Raw genomic sequence first — 19926 nt, 5'->3', positions numbered from 1 at the left:
TATCCATAACATATTGTAATATTTTCTGAGCCTCTTTCCTTGACTTGGTTTGGAATTCCAATGAAAAACTATCTTTCCTGATATTTTATATTTTGGACATATGGTAAATACGACACAACTAGTTTGCAGGGTATTTCTACAATATCTTCAAGTCTAACACAAAACCACTTAAAGTTCTATTTCAAAGTAATTCTCTTTGGTAAGAGATGAACAAAATCCTGCCCAATTTATGGAGTGTATGTTGGTGTAAGTTTGGCTGGCTTTTTCACTTTACGCTTCCAGGTGGAGGTAAGAACATTCACATCAGCTGAAGAACTGGTTTAGTTATTCCCGTGGTGTTACTTACTACTATGAACTTCTTTTACTGCTCAAGAATGAAGCTAGAAATATGAAATGTACAGGGCCAAGTACTGATAAGAGTGGAAACAGGATCTGTTGCAGGCATGTGCACATTGTAGAACTTGTATGAACATCAATGCAAACTGAAGGATCTACTCAGTTTTGTAAACTAAGTACTGAATTTTGTTTCTTTTATTTCATAAATGAAACATGGCTAGTATCTCAGACTATCCTCAGTCTTTTCTTGAAAGGTTGAGGGTTAAAATGAGAGCAGCAGTTGGTGTTCATGCATGTAGTGTTCTTGTGAATAACAATTTATATGAATTTGTTTACCTTTGAGATTAATTATTTCTTCCTGAGCATTTAATGAAGCCTTAGTTCTCGCCCCTAAGCAGCTCCATTCCAGCTATTTTCTTCTTTCCTCAAGAAACTTTGAGAGCTTACTTTCCATGAGGATTCAATAAAACCAGCCTTCCTGTTGCTCTGGTCACCCACACAGCAAAAAAGGAAGTTAAACTGTTTGCTGACATATCTCTTATGGTTTGGGTCTGAGCCTGTGCTCTTGTGCCTGCTGCCAGAAGTTTGACTTGCACAGACAATACTTTGTGGGTGGTGACTTCACTGGGAATCAAGAGCCAAGAACTGAAGAAATGTCCTGTGTGCCATGTCTGTGGTGCTTAGGAAAACATTACTGGATCCACACTTTTAAAGTTACAGCAGATGTGCTTATTTTGTGGTAACCATGCAGTGGAAGAAAGCTGTTCTCTGGCCCCTAAACCCCAGCTTAGCTAATCATAAGGAAGGTTAGCAAATGCAGTATTTTTCTCATGACATTTCATAAACACAAGGTTACAAAATGAATGTGGATGGAAAGGCAAATAATCCTTCCATCCCTTGTGATCTGCATAGAATTGTGGTTTGCCTGAACTGGCTGAAAGCTCCTGGTAATTATTTAGAAAGATTAGCACTGTTTAGAGAGCTAACATATCTGCATAAATTCCTATCTTACCCTTGCATTCTTTGGAACATACAAATGAATCTTGATGCATTCATTGTCAACAGATATGTAAGGACTATCCTAAATCCAGATGTGGAATTTGTATTAATATCATTGATATTTGATATCATTGATATCTGGAGCACACATACAGGCTGGGTAGAGAACGGATTGAGGACAGCCCTGAGGAGAAAGACTTAGAGGTGTTGGTTGGCAAGTCTAACATGACTCAGCAATGTGTGCTTGCAGCCCAGAAAGTGAACCATATTCTCTGCATCAAAAGAAATGTGACCAGCAGGTTGAGGAAGGTGATTTTCCTCCTCTACTCTGCTCTTGTGAGAACCGACCTGGAGTACTGCTTCCAGGTCTGGGTTCCCCAACATAAGAAAAACATGGGCCTGTTGGAACTAGTCCCAAGGAAGGCCATGAAGATGATCAGAGGATTGGAGCACCTCGGCTATGAAGACAGGCTGAGAATTGGCCTTGTTCAGCCTGGAGAGGAGAAATCTTCCAACAAGAAAGCTGGAGAAGGACTTTTTAGGAGGGCATGTATTGACAGGACAAGGGGTAATGGCTTTAAACTGAGAGCATAGATTTAGATGGAAGAATTTCTTTACTGTTAGGGTGGTGAAGCACTGGAATAGGTTGATGAGAGAAGCTGTGGCTGCGTCATCCCTGGTAGTGTTCAAGGCCAGGTTGGATGAGGCTTTGAGCAACCTGGCCTCGTTGTGGGAGAGGGGGCTGGAACTAGGTGATCTTTAAGGTACCTTCCAACCCAAACCATTCTATGATTTTATGATATTTCCCTACAGTTCACAGTCAGCTTGAAGGAATCAGAAATGAACACATAAACCAATATTTATATAGAAAAAGCAAGTATAAACTTACTTTTATAAGTTTATACTTATAAGTATAAGGTACTTATTAAGTATATACTTATAAGATGTAGAGATATTGATTGCTGTTTAGCCTGTCTGATTTACTCCTGCATATACTATGGGACATTATGAACAGAATGGTGAAAGCCTCAATCAAAGTTGAGCAGTGATTAAGGCTAAAATAAACAGTTCTAGTCTTGTTTTAGCACATTACTGAACACAATCTTTACTAAATATTCTTAACTGCAGCCAGTAACTGCATTACTGAAGTCCAGAAAGTTTACTCATCAAACTGTTAGGTATATCTATCATTGCCTTACTCACACTAGTCTTCCAGAATCCTCAGTAATATTAAAAAATAAATAGCAAAGTTGTCTTTATTAATTTGGTTTTCAACTTTTTGAGACAAGCACGTGAGAAAACCCAAGTGTTCTGCAAGAACTTGCATTGTTCTGCCACGTTTTTATAAGTGTGGTTTTTTTTTTTCCCAGAAACTTACTGGCTTCTTGGGGTTCTTGGGAGCCTCTAAGAGCACGTAGAACGTTGACATTTGTTTATGTAGTTATAATTTACTATTACAGTTCCTGTGTTTGTTATAATATCTTGGTCCCATTTCATGAAGGCGAAGAGTCCTTCTCATGAAGAACTTGAACACACCCAAAGGGCTGGAGGAGAGGGAGGACTGTTACAAGCTCACTGCTGATGAAGAAGAAAGTCACAGAGAGGAAAAGAGTGAACTTTATTAATAATTAATCAATATTGCACCAGAAAGCCTTTTGAAAGTAGGTAGGATATGGGTTTTTAAATTGCTTGCAAGATTTGGAAGAACTTAAATTAGAGGAGCTGCACATGCTGAGCTCAGAAGTCTTCAGTTCCAGACCTGTAACTAGTTTATACCCCTACAGAAGCAGAATGAATGGATGTGCACAGTAAGTGCTCAGTTGCTCAAGTGCTTTTTTTTGTGGCCTTAGAATTTTTACTTCAAAAAATTTGTTTTTTTAATGGTCCAGCCATCTTTCTTGCCAGGCTTCATAAACCCATGCAAGAAACTGCTGTTTGAACTGCCTTAAAAATAACAACAGCAAAAAAAAAAACAAAACAACCAAAAACCAAAACAACAAACCAAAACATTTCCATGTGGGTTCTTTGTTGCAGAAGAGTGAAACTAGTCATAAGGAATGCACACACTGGCACCACTTTGAATACTTTTGAATACTTTGAATACTTTTGAATACTTTGAATACCTGAATAATTTTTTAAAACCACTAAAAAAATGTGGTTTGCAATTTTTCTGTGCTTCCTGTTTCATTGATGTTATGTGTATTGGGTTTGCATGGCAAGGTTTTGGTGGCAGGGAAGCCATAGGAGTGGCTTCTGTGAGAAGCTGTCAGAAGCTTCCCCTGTGTCAACAAAGGCAGAGCTAGCCAGCTTCAAGACAGACCCACTGCTGGCCAAGGCTGATACCATCAGCAAAGATGGTAGTGCCTCAGTGATAACATAGTTAAGATGGGGAAAAATGAAAGTGCACAACTGCAGCCAGAGAAAGGATTAAGAATGTGAGAGAAACAGCTCTGCAGACACCAAGGTCAGTGGAGAAGGAGGAGAGGAGGTGCTCCAGGAGCCAGGGCAGAGATTTATTGCCCTGCAGCCTTTTGTGAAGATCTTAGTGAGGCAGGCTATTCCCTACAGCGCATGGAGGTCAGTGGTGGAACAGATACTCACCTGCAGCCCTGGGAGGACACCAGCGCAGGGGGATGCCTGAAGGAGCCTGTCACCCCATGGGAATCCTGCACTGGAGCAGGTTTGCTGGCAGGACTTGTGACTCCATGGGGTACCCAAGCTTGAGCAGCCTGTTCCTAAGGGACTGCACCCATGGAAGGGCCCCACACAGGAGTAATTCATGAAGAACTGCAGCCTGTGGGAAGGACTCAGTTTGGAGAAGTTCATGGAAAACCATAAAATTCCCTGTCCCCATGTACCAATGGGGAAGAGGTAGAGAAGATCATGAGTGAAGTTGTGTCCATGAAGAAAAGGGGGCTGAGAGGAAGGCATTTTAAGCTTCAGTTTTATTTCTCATTACCCTGCTCTGATTTGACTGGTAATAAATTAGATTAATTTTCCCCAAGTTGTCTGTTTTGCCTGTGACAGTAGTTATTGAATGATCTCTCCCTGTCCTTATCTCCACCCACTAGCCCTTTTCCTATTTTTCCTCTCCCCTGTCCAGATGAGGAGTGAGTGATACAGCAGCTTTGGTGGGCACCTGGTGTCCAGCCAGGGTCAAACCACCACAGCACACCAGAATATGAAACACAGATAAAAGTCTTCTGACAGCTTTTCTAATCTGGTAACATTAGAAGGGAGACTGTTTCGGAATACTGAGTGGAAATACTTTGTAATGAGGGCACACTTCATTCACAAGAAGGAAAACTGTTTTTCAGATGCTGAAAAAGTACTCCATGTCCCGAGAACCTTCTCCCTGTAGCATGTAAAATATACATGTTCCTGATGGTTTTATGCACTGATAGCTCAGACTTATACTGAAAGGTACAATCTAAGAATGAAGATAACTATTCTTCCTTTCTAAATATTCCAGAGATTTTTAGGTCATACAGGAAATTTTCCCTCAAAAATAGCTTTGTAGAAACATTTCTGACTAGACAGATTTTTTGCAGAATATTTTGTTAAAATTTCTGCTTTTCACCAGAAAACTTGGAAGTCTTTGATATTGTAGTGAAAAGATGATTCTTGAGATTTTGAGCAAGAATAACACTATTATTTTCACTAGCATGTCTTTGATGAGACAGAGATGAAAGAAGAAAAAAGGATCAATCTTCTGAATTTTAATTTCACTGTATAATATTTAGAAAATTCTAAGCAAATTAGAATTTGTAGAATTAGGCTAAAATCTGCCTGTTTAAGAAATAATATTATATCCCTACTATCCTATCTAATGCATGCAAAGTTATGTTCTCCCAGTTCCATGTAAAAAGATACAAATGAATTTGTTTAGCCCATGGCATTAGCATAGGTTTTGCCTGGGTTTTTTCTTTTTTTGCCCTTTTTTTCCCCCACAGACTGTATGAACTATAAATTACTTTCTTGAGCCAGCCTGAAGAAGAGGAAACTTTTCATTTTGATTACTGTTGCAGCACATGTGTGCTTCTGAAATACTAGCAGAGCTCTGAATGTTGCAGTCTAGCCTGCCTTGACAAAAGAATTTTACAGTTCACTGCTGTGCATTTTTTCGGAATACTTGTACGTTTTTCATGCTCAATAAGAAAAAATATTCAAATAAAGATGGCCTTGAAAATTTACCAAAGTATTTGTTCCAGCTTTTGCATGCCAATAACAGCTGTGAGAACTTTAAACCAGCAGAACAAAATAGGTTATTAAAAAAGAAGGCTAGAGACTGAAGATGAAAATGTTGTAGAAGAAGCTCAAATGTCAAAAGCAAGATTATTGTACTATGCTTTGATTCTCTGGATTTATGGGAAAAGCACATGCCTAATTCCTTCCTGTGCTCAGTCTTTGTTTCATGCACATTTAGAATGAAGTTATTTTGAAAGAGATACCTGCTTTCTCTTCAGTAAGTATAAAGAGTTCTGTTGTGCTCTAAGCTTTGAAAAGTGTGTAGACCTGTTAAAACATAGAATCTATTGATATTGCGCACTGGGTAGGGGACAGGTTATACTGTCCATATTATGCCCTGGGTTAGCATCCAGTATTTGAAATGTACTCAAATTATACTTGCTAAATGAGAAATGATAGATGGAGTTGGAATAGATCATGAAGGCTTTGAAATCAGATTCAGTAATTAACATTTATTGCAATAAGAAAGAGCGAGCAGAGATGCAAAACCAAGAACAAAACGTTCAGAGCAATAGACAAGAATCCTCTCTGCAGCTCCTTTCTGACAAACATCAGCCTAAAAACCCTGCAGTCATCCAAGCAAGGAAGGACAATGCTGCAGTAAATGAGATGCATGATGGTGACAGCTTGGGCAAGAACTTTTGTTAGATGTGATGGGTAGGAACGCATCTTAGAATGAAAACTTAAGAAAAAATGTGCAAGATGCAACCTGCCTGTAGGTATTAGGTAAAATTCAGAGTGCAAAATCATAGAGTAACCCAGGATGATTAAGGAAAAGGTTTCCTGGAAGTTTTTTTCACAAGACTAAAATTCAAGTGGCACTGACCTTGTAGTGAGTATAGACTGCATAGAGAATGCTGATTAGAGCTTCCCCATCTTTTTCATATCTGCAATAGTTCTGCCATATAAACCCTGTATTTATACTTGGGAGCACGTTATGACACCTATGAATGTCTTAAGTTGGCCTTACTCTAAGACATATTTTAATGTCAATATAGATAAATACATAGTTTTAGAAAGCTAAGAAAGAGCAATTTGATAATTTTGCAACTTCTATATTGTATTTAAACACACAGCTGTGTTGTGTATTGCCATATTGAAATGCGATACTCATAGTTCTCTATTGGTACGATTTTTGTAGATCAGAATAAAGCATTAGGTATATCAGGAACTTCTGTGCTTACAGTGACTTGTATCTTGCTGTCTGTAATAATGTATTCTAAAGACACAAAGTATTAGAAAGATAGCTGTAAAAGCATTATATCTATATACAGATACATATATAGATATACATCTATTTATAGATGTATATCTATAGCTATCTATCTGTATAGATAGATAAAAAAGCTAAATTAAGTATATTTACTATACTTGTATAATCTAGTTTGTGCTATTGGTCACACAACTGTATGCACATTTTTAGCTTTACTATCTTATGATCCATCAGAAAAAAACTTCAGCTACTTACATTAAGTAAAACATTCTCAGCCTGTAGCTTCTTTCTGCTTTATTACAAGAAACATACTGATAGACTTTACTGGTAACATAAGGGAAGCCCTGACAAATGGAGAATTTGACAAAAAAATTATTAAACCACTAGAACTATAATAATTAATAGTTGTGTAACCTCAAAGTGTATTCTGCCAAATTGCCTCACCTTCACTTCTAAAAGCAAAAGTGATGGGAAGATACTCTCATGGATTTCTATGACTATATAAACACAATATTTTCCATACACCAAAATATTAAACAAATTTTAGGAGATCTTTCTTATATTTTCTATAGTCCCAAAGACTTTTACACTAATAAAGTATTAATTTACAGAAGGTTAAGGAAAAGCAAAGCAAATAAAATCTTTTTTCCACCTGTTAAAGGCTATTAATAATGGATGATTAAAAAACTCCTGCAGTCCATGCACTTTCATTCACCTGATAAAAATCAGTGGTTTGCTAAAGAGTACCTAAAATCTGAAAATTAAGTTACCAGAGGAGAACTACCTATTTATAAACTAGAATTCAGCTCTGTGAAAAAAAATCATTAGGATATTCAGCTCTGTATAGCACTGCTCAAAAATGTTTTGTTCAGCTTCTGGTTATGCAATGCTGTTATCAGTATCTAGCGTAGGAAACTCAAGCATGGAAGGACTGCATCATACAGGCTTCATTTAGCTGTAGGCAGTCATCTTCGTGTTAGCTTCTTTTTGCAGCCGTAAGCAAAAATTTTTTTAGTTGCACAACTTTTGCCACTAAACTCAGTTGAGCAGGCATTTCATCAGTGGAAAATACAATAGTTAATAAGGATAAATAGCATATTGAAAAGCTCTAAGTGGAAACAAGAAAGCATATGAAGCAGGAATAATAATAATAATAATTTTCCAATATACGAAGTTAGTGACCCAAAGCTTAAACACATTTAAAATTAGAATTTAGACAATCCTTTTTGTATATTCTCATCTAGCACTTATGGTAAAGAAGCTATTGTCACATGGGGTTGGTTCCAATACTCTTTTCCAGCAAACACTTGTTGAGGATTAGCCTAGGTGCAATGCACGTGTGTATACACAGTTGATCCTGAAATCTATCAAAGGAATTTATACAGCTTCCAAGGTGCTTTAAGTACATAGAGAACTACAGAGAAGAATAAAGATGCCAGTTTGCGCTTATTGACAACCCTTTCTCACTGACCTTGGAAAGAACCACCATAGTTTTGGTTTCCATGTGGCTGCACAAAGCATGGGTTAAGGTATGGTTTAGTTCAGCACTGCTAGAAAGACATATGATAATTTTTTATCTAGTCTGCTAATACAGAAGCACACATTCTGCCAATAAACAAGACAAAGATAAAATATCATGCATCCGAGCCAGTTAGTTTTATCAGCAACAGGGAAATAATTCACTTAAATCCAAACCTTTCTCCCCTCCACCATTTAAAAACAAACAAGCAAAATTTCAACCTCCTGCAGTTTACTGACTTCAGTAAATTAGGTGGATATTTGATGTTGAGTTAGGTTTGCATGGCGAAGTTGAGCCAGGGAAGAAGGGAGGAATTGGGGAAGATGTTTTAAGATTTGTTTTTAGTTTCTCACTATCCTACTCTGATTTGATTAAATGCATTAATTTTCCCCAAGTTGAGTCTTTTTTGCCCATGATGGTAATTGGTGAATGATCTTTCTCTGCCCCCATGCGTATTTCATTATATTTTCTCTCCCTTGCTCAGCTAAGGAGGGGACATGATAGAGCAGCTTTTGTAGGCACCTGATATCCAGCCAGGGTCAACCCACCAGAGATGTTTATTTCTGCACTAACTCTGGTATTAGATTCAAATAAGTCTTGCTGAATCACATTAACTTGACAGACTTCAAAGGATATTTCAACGTTCACATGCATCATACAATCCAGTATATATTTTTAAAAGAAAAATATTTCTGTTATTGAAAATATGACTTGCAGTCCAGATGCAGAAAAAAAATATTTTAGTTTAAATGTGTATGTACTTTTTCCCTAAAGGACATACAAAAGTATGTGGAAATAGTGCACAGGTACTGATTCCCGCTTAAAGATGTAGCCTAGTAACTGAATAAAGTAACAGCAAACATGAAAAGATCCTTCCAAGAATCCTCTGTGTTTATATGCATGTTTTAAATTGAAAAACATGGACCTTTTCAGATAAGTCAACACTTCAAAAGGTGGCAAGAAGATTTCAACAGTTCTTAATCTAGTAGCATTTGCTGCTTTTAAACAACCCCTTAACCACCTAGCAACAGCACAAAGGGTATAATACTCAGAGACTTAAATTCACACTTTCTGAACAAGAGTGAAAATTGCAAATGTGCAAGATAGCTTGAGGACATAGTGACACCAGGGTCTCTACTGGGTCAGACTGAATAGACCATTTATCAGATAGTACAGAATAGAAGATGCATGTCTTCTCTATACAACTTGCACAATAACACAGATTCTCAAATACAGATCTCCACCATATCCATCTTTCCTGCCATCGTCAGCACAGGCTTATCTGAAACACAATTTTCCTCATTGGAGTGACTTTTCAAAACAGTATCAACCTGCTTGATGGTATATATGTTTTCCAAAAGTCTCCCTTACAACTTTTACAATACATTTTGTACCCAACCAATACCCTTCAGGTACCTCCTACAAAGAGGACTCTAGTGAGGTTATTCTAGACAACAAAGTTTTGATATGCAGACATATGGATGTAATCTTAGGGTATGAGAACACTGTTTTTCACGCTAAGTACTGTTTTTTACTTCCATTTAAGTGCAGGAAGACTGAGTCTGTAAGAAGATTGTTACTCAAGCTTAGTAAGAAAATCTGAGCCCAGATGTGTTAATTATTGTTTGATTTCATATACTTCAAAAGAAGTAATTTATGTGCTTACAATTAGACACAGCTCAAGATGTTTTTAAATTTCTGTGGCCAAAAATCAGCCACATGAATGTGAAGGAAAGGGAGCTACAGGACCAGTATCTTTGCAGCCTTTGTGTTTATATTTCATTATTATGTAATCCCTCAATTGTTCTTTGGTTTTCTCTCTTTTGAAAACTATTTGATATTTTACAGATATTGTTTCCTGTTTTGAACAAAACAGAACAAAATATTATGCGATTTAAAGCTTTTCATCTATGTTTCCTACTCTTCAGCTGCTGGATTTTGTAGGAGTAACCCTTCAGGGAACACTCCATATTTTGGTAAACATCCAACATCCAACATTAATTGACATTCTCCCATATAAAAATATCTCATCACTCAACAAGCAGCCTCAGATACACGTCCTTGATCCTAAACTTGTCCTTACTGTAGACAAAATTATCTCCTGAATTTTAAATGCAATAATGCTTCTAGTTCTGGTGTATATGTCATTCTGAGGTAAAGGTGAACTGCACGTAGTAATAATAAAAAACTCACCACGGTTTCCTACACCATGTAGGTACCTCATTTTGCTTTGACTCTTTTTAAAGAATGATTTGAAAATGAAAATGGAAATATAGGATATTTATCAGAAAATTTGAATGCTTTTAGCATCTTAAGCACTACGGAGACTCAAGTTTGGAAGGAGAAGAAATTCAACTGAGAAAATTTTTCTCAAAAGTATTCTTCTAAGTGATTTTTGCTGTAACTGTTAAATTATACTTATTTGCCTATACCCTTCTCAATCAGATTTTAGTATCTTCCTATTAGAGCATCAATTATTTTTATCAGATTCTAAATATAATTCTCATGCTGATCTTGAGAGTTGCAGCAAGGATGATAATGAGCTAAACAACCGAGCTTTATGCCTATTCAGTCGTATTTGTTTAATTGAGTAAAACATTCGGCTTTCAATTACATGGAGTCAAACCTTAACAGTTACATAGAGACAACCTTGTTTTAGCTTTAGAAAAAAGAAACTGATAAAGACAGATTGCTTCTGAAATCATTGAATTCAGCAATCAACTGATTCAGACCACTCGCAAGTGAACTTCACAGGATGCCACTGCTTCATTGGAGATGGTGGCAATCTGCCCTATATATTTGATTGGGTTTGACTGAGATAAACGTTATTTGTGGTTTTTTTTCATCATTTCTAGGAGCTGCAAACTGCATGAAGCATCTGGCTCCAGTGTGATAAAAAGCTGACCTCAGGATTATACTATTATCTTCAAAGAGGAGGAAAAAAGCAAAGCTAAAAGCAACTGCTTTTAAATAGGAAAAGATAGCCAGTGTATCCATTTGTAAGGAAATAATTGATAATTTGATAAATGGAAAGTTTCTAACTAGGTAAAACTGATTTGGTCAAATGCATTTACTTTGAAGTTACTTGATTCAAGTAGGCAAAATATAAAAAGGCAAATCCTTAGACAAATTTGGCATATTTTTCTTGTATGCTATTTGTCTTCCTAATACAGTGAAAAGGAATGAAAATTATTAATTAATAATAGTTGAATATATGAAATGCCACAGACCTCAGATGAGTTCAGTTGACCATTTCATATGGCTAAGAAAAGCGAACATAAAAGGTAAGAACATGAGAAATTTATTTTTAAATTAAAACCTTTGAAAAAAGATCATTATTCAGTTTTTTTATATATAAAAGAAAAGACTCTAGCATCAACAAGTATGCATGAAATTTTATTGGGACCCTGTTCTGTCTGGGTTGGTATACTTGTGTTTACATATACTCATTACTGCTTTTTTATGAAATAGAAAACATGGAAAACACTACTGAAGATTTGAATTTCCTGTGATGCTTACTGTTCTCATATCTCATACATATTCTTAATGGCATCATGTTTGCTTTTTTTTTGGAAAATCTATGATGTTAGACCCATGAAAAGCCAAAAAGCAATGTATAATTGTATCAGGAACAGGCACCCTGATTTCATGAATCTTTTCTGAATAAGAAAAAATAAAGAGTAAACTGAAAAAAATATATGAAATAGAGACTTTAGGAGAGAGTTTTCTGTGAGCAAATCTCTAATGAGCATTTCCATTAATATACTGTACAATTTCTTTCACAAGTTGTGTTTCATTCATTTTGGAGAACAGAGATATTAACTTGCCTTCCCATTCTCAATTTCATCCAGTGCAGGCAATCTGAATTTGTTATTTTATTTGCCTCAGTATCACTTTTCAGATGGCATTGGCTAACAGAAAGATATGAAAAAAGGTGTTCTATATATGTTAGTATATATGTCTCCATATAAGAATATGCTTTTGTCTTCATTTTGCAGAAGGGAAATCTTAGCATAACAATTCCTTTTCTTATATTTTTGTCTGCTCACCATTACTTGTGCTTTTATTTATGGTTACATCCTTGTTCCATTCCTCCTCTCTTTATTATTTCTTATGTGTGACTACCACTTTCTTGGGTAGCTATATGACTCTATATAGCTCTATCAATTTACCTATGTTGCACTTGTTTATTCTTAGGAAGGGAGAGAAATCAGTACCAGTGTGCCTTGCTTCAACAGTTAATAATTTGAAGTGATTCAGCAGCTGCTACATCAGCAATCCTCCCTGTGGTGGAAATGTCTGAGAGCAGCAGGACAAACAGCTGAAATGGAACCTGCCATCTTCTCCCCTCGTAAATTCTTTACTTATGAATAGGGATGTGCCTATCTTGTCAGTCTCCAAGCTTTTTGTCAGTCTTTAAGCTCTGTATTTCCACCAAATCACAGGCCAGGTGCTTCCAAGCATTTATTTTCTTAGGTGGGAATACTATTATCACTCCTATTTTCATGACATACCGTGTGATATTAAAATAATCCCTCCACTTGCAGTTTTTAAGGATAACTACCACCATTGTGTTTCAAAAATCCAGTAAAACAGTACATGTGAAAATACATCCAAAAGAAAGCAAACATGTTTAGAAAAAAAAATCTAACATTCCTCATTGGAAGATATTGCCCAAAAGGATGAGGAATTTCTCTCATTTGCAGCATATGATACTTGATCGGAAAAGGTATTGAACAAGTCTGCTGCGGCATTGCTTAAAGCTGCATGCTACCTTGTAGGGTTTGTCCCCAAAATGTATTGTGCTTACCAGAAGTTAGAATTTCAAAGACAAAATCAGATTGTGAGAAAATGTCACAACTACCAATAAAAGTTTGGTACTTCTTTTAATATTTTTGTTGTAATATTATTCGCTGAGGATAAAATGTTTTGTTTGCATTAAAACATACCATTTTTGTTATAATAATGAGCCCATTTTAAAAGTGAGAATTGAAAAACAGAGGACCAAATACCATGTATCTTTTCTAAGGAGAATAAACAAAAATCCCCTGCTCTGAGTTAATTATTGCCCTGTAAAATCAATTATTTTCTAAAACATAAAAGAGAAAGTAATATTTTTCACTTTTATCACATAAAGCAAACAAACAAATAATTGATTTTCTATACTTTGGGCCAAATTAGCACTTAAACACAGCTACAAAGATAAAATTAATTAACTATGTATAATGACTCCTTGAAATTCTAATCTCTACAGTTTAGTTATCTAGATGGTACATATTCAACAAAATTTTAAAACTCTTTAATTAAGATGTATTTCTAATTTATAAGATGATTGTTTAATTACAGGCCAGTGAATGTAATTACATTTTCTGCTTAAGGATAGAGCCTTCTTACAGTTCAGAAATTAATAAAAGCACTCTCATTATACTCTTTGCTATTATTCAGTGTAGCTGCTCTGAAACTTAGTATATTACATAGAAACAGTGAAAAATAAAGGATAAAACAAGCATTGAAGTATGTTTATTATACATGAGTTTAGTGCATTTTAAATGTGAACGTATTGTATTAATCTTGTTTCTCTGGTATGACAGTTAAAATTATGTATTATCAATCTGGTAAAATACTTTTTTTTTTCCCTCAGGGGTTTTTATTTAGCACTAGTACAATCCTTCAACCCTTACATAACACACTCTACAAACACACTTTTCCCAGCTTGCTTGTTTGTTTTTGTCAGTACTCCTTTTCTGTTTCCAGAGGGCTGTGGTCTCACTTTTAAAAAAGTAAAGCAAACACAAAAAAGCCACTGGGCAAACAACTGAGGAAAGTACACACATAATAAAAGGAATAATTTTGAAACCAGACTATTGAAATTGCAAAAATTCTAGCATTATTGCTCAAATTATCATGATTTGCAAGTGCAGCCACAGTAGCTGAATGCCAACACTATTTGGTTGCACATCCACTGCAGGAGGGAGCTCAGTCAGGACATACAGTAGTTTAGTGAAATGAGAGTAGATGTAGTGTTTCAGACAGGAATGGGTTTTGATAGTGGGGGACCTACAGGGATGGCTTCTGTGAGAAGCTACTAGAAGCTTCCCCTTGTGTCTGATAGAAGTGATAGCATCTATTGTCCAGCCAAAGGCAACACACCAGTTGATATTTATTTCTCCAGAAACTCTTGTATTAGTTCCAAACTGTAACTGAGAATGCACTACACAGACTGAGGCTCCATCTAGCCTGGCAGCCAAAGAGGATACCCAAGAATTAGTAAGAACAAGATACAAGCATTTGATATGCCCCTAAAATACTCTACTGACCAAATAGAAGCAGCAAATACAAGTGGTTTTCAAAAGCAACTCAGAAGTCAAATACCAGAGAGGATCAGGACAGCCACCAAGCTTGTTTCTTTCAAGTAGGAAGCTAAACATCACCCACAACACACTTTTTCTCTGCATTTACTTGCAAGCTCTCACTGAAAACATCCACCACCAAATCAGTAGTCATATTCTCAAACACTGTGACCTCTACTGATGTTACCACACATTAATGCACCATCTAAGAAAAGCTATTTTCAGTAGCTTGAACAGAAGTGACAGTAACCTGATGTATCAACCCTGTTACCCACTCCAATATATACTGAAAATATTAGACATATATCAACTGTTGCCTTTTCCACCCGGTTTACAGATGCCTTTTCAGAGAAGCATGTCAGAGTTTGCATTCCACTTTCTATTGCTCCCTCTTAGTTACACACTACTGAAAGAAATTCGTTGGTGTCTAAAGTATTCACTTTACACATATAAGCAACAATAGTACACACATACAAAAACATGCAGCGTCAAAATAACTTGAGAAGTACTATATGTATAAAATTGACTCTGAACTTTCAAATCTCCTCAAATAGTTGATTTGTTTTACCTAAGTAAAAATTCACTCTGTTGCCATACTGACATATTAAACTACTTGAAAGATTCTATACAGTTAACTACTTCAAGCACACTGCATTAAAAATGCAGAAAAACTCACCCCTCCAGAGACTGGATTCTTTTCTATCAATATACCTCAAAATAATGTAAGACGAGCAGCAATTTTGATTTTTAAATGAACATGATGGAACCTTGAATGAAATGAAGCTTTGACACCTGTCCAGACATTTTTTGTTAAATCAGCTCTCTCAGAAAGGCCAAAATGACTTTTAAACTCCAGACTCAGGTTCATAGAAACTAGAGCATAAGCACCTTCAGTGGAGGAAGATCAGAATCCCCTGTGTAAGGCAAACTAGCAATCAAAGGATATGTTAACAGATTTTCCACTTGTCTACAGTGTCACTGAAGAATATTAGTCAAACTCAGTGACTTATAGGGTCACTGGAATCTTCAGATAATTACCTCTGGGTATCTAGAAAGTCTTTCCTTCTCTGCAACTTCTGTGACAGGGCAGTGCCCGTACTCTGCTCTTTCAGGGAACTCCTTGCTGTCCAACAGGCTTACTGCATCCTGGTGTACTCTGCTTTTTCTCCTGACCTACCCTGCAGCCTAAAAGATCTCAAGAGAAGAAGGTAACTCTTCCTAAATCTGTCATCTCCTGTTCAGGAAATTTAAGGCAGGTACTGAGAACAAACAGGTAAAAAAAATAGTATCTTTCTCATGTTAATTTCTAGGGTTTTCATTGTTTGCTTTGTTTTTTTTTTTTTTTCCCTAGGAAATGAAAACTGGGATATTTCTACATTTTTATCATTAAAGAGACATTTTTACTATTTTTTTTCTTTTCATGATATTGACGTGTGGGATTTTCAAAAATTATGCAGAATCTTATCTATCTCCAATGTTATATGTAAAATCCTTCAAAATATTACAAACATTGAATGGCATTGGTATTAGACTGTTTATCTGGTGATTCCTTTCCTTCTCCATTTGCTATTCTCTAGTGATATCCCTTACCAGTAGAGTTTTCAGACAGCCTTCCACTACGTTTTGTCCTCAACATCAAAAGGACATGGAGCTGTTGGAGCAAGTCCAGAGAAGGGCCATGAGGATGATCAGGGGACTGGAGCACTTTCCATATGAAGACAGGCTGAGAAAATTGGGGCTGTTCAGCCTGGAGAAGAGAAGGCTGTGTGGAGACCTCATAGCAGCCTTCCAGTATCTGAAGGGGGCCTATAGGGGTGCTGGAGAGGGACTCTTCATTAGGGACTGTAGTGATAGGACAAGGGGCAATGGGTTCAGATTTAAGCAGGGGAAGTTTAGGTTAGATACAAGGAAGTTCTTTACTGTAAAGGTGGTGAGGCACTGGAATGGGTTGCCTAAGGAAGTTGTGAATGCTCCATCCCTGGCCTTCTTCAAGGCCAGGTTGGACAAAGACTTGTGTGACATGGTTTAATGTGAGGTGTCCCTGCCCATGGCAGGTGGATTGGACCTAGATGATCTTAAGGTCCTTTCCAACCCTAACTGTTCTATGATTTTATGATTCTGTTGCAACATGCACTGGTATACCTGAACAGAGATGACCTATTTCCCCAAACACAAGCACATGCAACACTTCTAGTTACATTAGCACGTCGTTTTAGGTCATTTTCATTTCTATGCCTTTGCTCCTGTTGCAATTACCTATGCATTACATCAGAACTGAGTATCAGGTTTCTTACTAAATGATGAGGGGAAGTATCCTATTTACCATTTTACTATTCCAATTATTTTTTATTTCTGTAGATGAAAAGCAGTTGCTAATTTGATTTCCTTTCATTTGAAAGCCCTAACGTAAGTTCAATTTTTATAATTCTCTTGTATCCTTCAAATATCAATTACTCCCCTCATTTTTTGTCCCTACAAGCAATTTTCTTGTTGATCAATGACTTAACATACCAACTGTCAACTCCTTAGCTATTCCCAATTCCTTTATTTTCTGCTGGCTATTCATTCCATTCCATCTGCATCTTTTCCCTATATTTTTTGTCCCCTTTCTCTCTTTCTGTGTCCCAAGAAGTTTTGAAACAGCCACCCTAATGAAATTCCACGCTTTTTGCAGTGACCATTCTATATTCTATGATAGAAGAGATTCTTCAGACAATCTGCAGGTAATTTTTAGTGTTTCCTGAGAGTTAAATCAAAGTACTTTATATGTAAGTGCCTGTATTTTCTGAGTATGTTATTTATCACATTCCTTCAACAACTAAGGATAACCTGACTTGAAAGATACAAATTCTGCAATAACTAAAATTTCATCAGCAGGCTTATTAAAGGGAGTTTTCTAGAGAATGAGAGACAAACCTTAATGTCTGGTCTTGACTAAGACAGATACTCTGATAAAACAGTCACTTTAGTAATTTGGCAAACAAAGTGGCAAGATCCGCTGAAGAGCATGAAGGAAACAAGTATGATAACATGTAATATTGATTTCTTTGCACTTTAAAAAGTCTCCTGTAATTCTCCACTGGGAAATTTAGTGACATCTTGTGTAAATTAATCCCTTCAGATAAACTAAAGCACTTTCTAATGACTTGCACATTCCACATCTGAATTTCATACATTTTTTTTTTTCAGCATATTGCATTTCAAGAAAAATACAAGCATATGTTTAATGCTTTGTTTGGCCTAAGTGGAGAAAACATTACCTTCTTTCTCCAAATGTGTGCAAAAAGTAAGATTATAACTGAAATGCATCACAAGTTCAGGTAAAGATAAGAAGATGCCCTACTGTAAATCTTATTTGAGGTACACAACACTTGCTGCATATAAGGCACCATTTTTCATAGAAGCATATGTTGTCCGATGTTGATGTGAAACACGAGACACAGAAAACCTCTAGTGCCAGGCCAACAGGTTGTCTCATGTAATGATAGGTGAAAGTTACAGGAAACTCTATCTGATAAGTAATATTATTCTCAAAATATGGTTTAACTCAACAACAAAAAAAAAAACCAGTACATACATACAGAGACTTTTAAAAATAAACTTCTATTGAAAATCATTTCAGTCCCTGAGGAAAATAACAGCTCTTTCATAAGCACATTTTCACAACTTCAAGCACAAGTCAATCCCCAAAGAAACTTACTGGCATAACGGAATGTCATCTTTGATGATGCATTTTCCTCCATTTTTGCAGTATTCTTCAGGACAAACTACAAATGAAAACGCAAATGGAAAATGAAAAAATATAAATTAATTTCACTCCTCCCTCCCTCTCTCCCCTCCCTTCCCCCAGTTATTATAGTTGTCATTGCTTGATTTCCAAAATGGCAGAATATTCTCCTGTCATTTTGGATGCTTAGTACTGCCAAAACCTATTCCTTTAGACCTTGGTTTGGTGACACAAGTGTCAGATCATAAATACGTGATACTCATAAAATCATAGAATCACAGAATCATAGAATAGTTAGGGTTGGAAAGGAACTTAAGATCATCTAGTTCCAACCCCCCTGCCATGGGCAGGGACACCTCACACTAAACCACGTCACCCAAGGCTCTGTCCAACCTGGACTTGAACATATCCAGGGATGGAGCATTCACAGCTTCCCTGGGCAACCCATTCCAGTGCCTCACCACCCTTACAGTAAAGAACTTCCTCCTTACATCCAATCTAAACTTCGCCTGTTTAAGTTTTAACTCGTTACTCCTTGCCCTGTCACTGCAGTCCCTAATCATGAGTCCCTCTCCAGCATCCCTACAGCCCCCCTTCAGATACTGGAAGGCTGCTATGAGGTCTCCACGCAGCCTTCTCTTCTCCAGGCTGAACAGCCCCAACCCTCTCGGCCTGTCTTCATACAGGAGGTGCTCCAGTCCTCTGATCATCCTCATGGCCCTCCTCTGGACTGGCTCCAACAGTTCCATGTCCTTTTGATGGTGAGGACACCAGAACTGCACACAATACTCCAGGTGAGGTCTCACAAGAGCAGAGTAGAGGGGCAGGATCACCTCCTTCGACCTGCTGGTCATGCTCCTTTCAACGCAGCCCAGGATATGGTTGCCTTTCTGGGCTGGAGCGCATGCTGAAGCCGGCTCATGTTCAGTTTCTCATCAACCAACACCCCAAGTCCTTCTCCACAGGGCTGCTCTGAATCTCTTCTCTGCCCAACCTGTAGCTGTGCCTGGCATTGCTCCGACCCAGGTGTAGGACCTTGCACTTGGCATGGTTAAACTTCATGAGGTTGGCATCAACCCACCTCACAAGTGTGTCAAGGTCCTTCTGGATGGCATTCCTTCCCTCCAGCCTATCAACCAAACCACACAGCTTGGTGTCATCGGCAAACTTGCTGAGGGCACACTCAATCCCACTGTCCATGTCAGCGACGAGGATGTTGAACAAGACCGGTCCCAACACCGATCCCTGAGGGACACCACTCGTTACTGGTCTCCAGCCAGACATTGAGCCATTGACCACAACTCTTTTCATACGGCCATCCAGCCAGTTCTTTATCTACCAAGTGGTCCATCTGTCAAATGGATGTCCCTCCAATTTAGAGACAAGGATGTCATGTGGGACAGCGTCAAATGCTTTGCACAAGTCCAGGTAGATGACGTCAACTGCTCTACCCCTGTCCATCAGTTCCGTAGCCCCATCATAGAAGGCCACCAAATTGGTCAGGCAGGATTTCCCCTTAGTGAAGCCATGCTGG

At 37.4% G+C, this 19926-nt stretch overlaps 1 protein-coding gene across 1 annotated transcript in view; it reads right to left on the bottom strand.

Moving 5' to 3' along the window:
* The window catches only part of MALRD1 (MAM and LDL receptor class A domain containing 1), a 247062-nt gene that overhangs the window by 29720 nt on the left and 197416 nt on the right, over positions 1-19926 (bottom strand). The window contains exon 36 of the mRNA XM_057432747.1: positions 18366-18432. Coding sequence (XP_057288730.1) covers positions 18366-18432 — 67 coding nt within the window. The remainder of the gene's footprint in view (positions 1-18365; positions 18433-19926) is intronic.

Source organism: Pezoporus wallicus, unplaced genomic scaffold (genome assembly GCF_028554395.1).
Source record: "Pezoporus wallicus isolate ANWC-B61680 ecotype Strahan unplaced genomic scaffold, APGP_CSIRO_Pwel_v1 scaffold_2584, whole genome shotgun sequence".
Lineage (NCBI taxonomy): Eukaryota > Metazoa > Chordata > Aves > Psittaciformes > Psittacidae > Pezoporus > Pezoporus wallicus.
The sequence above is the reverse complement of the archived record's forward strand: the minus strand, read 5'-3'. Positions and strand labels throughout refer to the sequence as shown.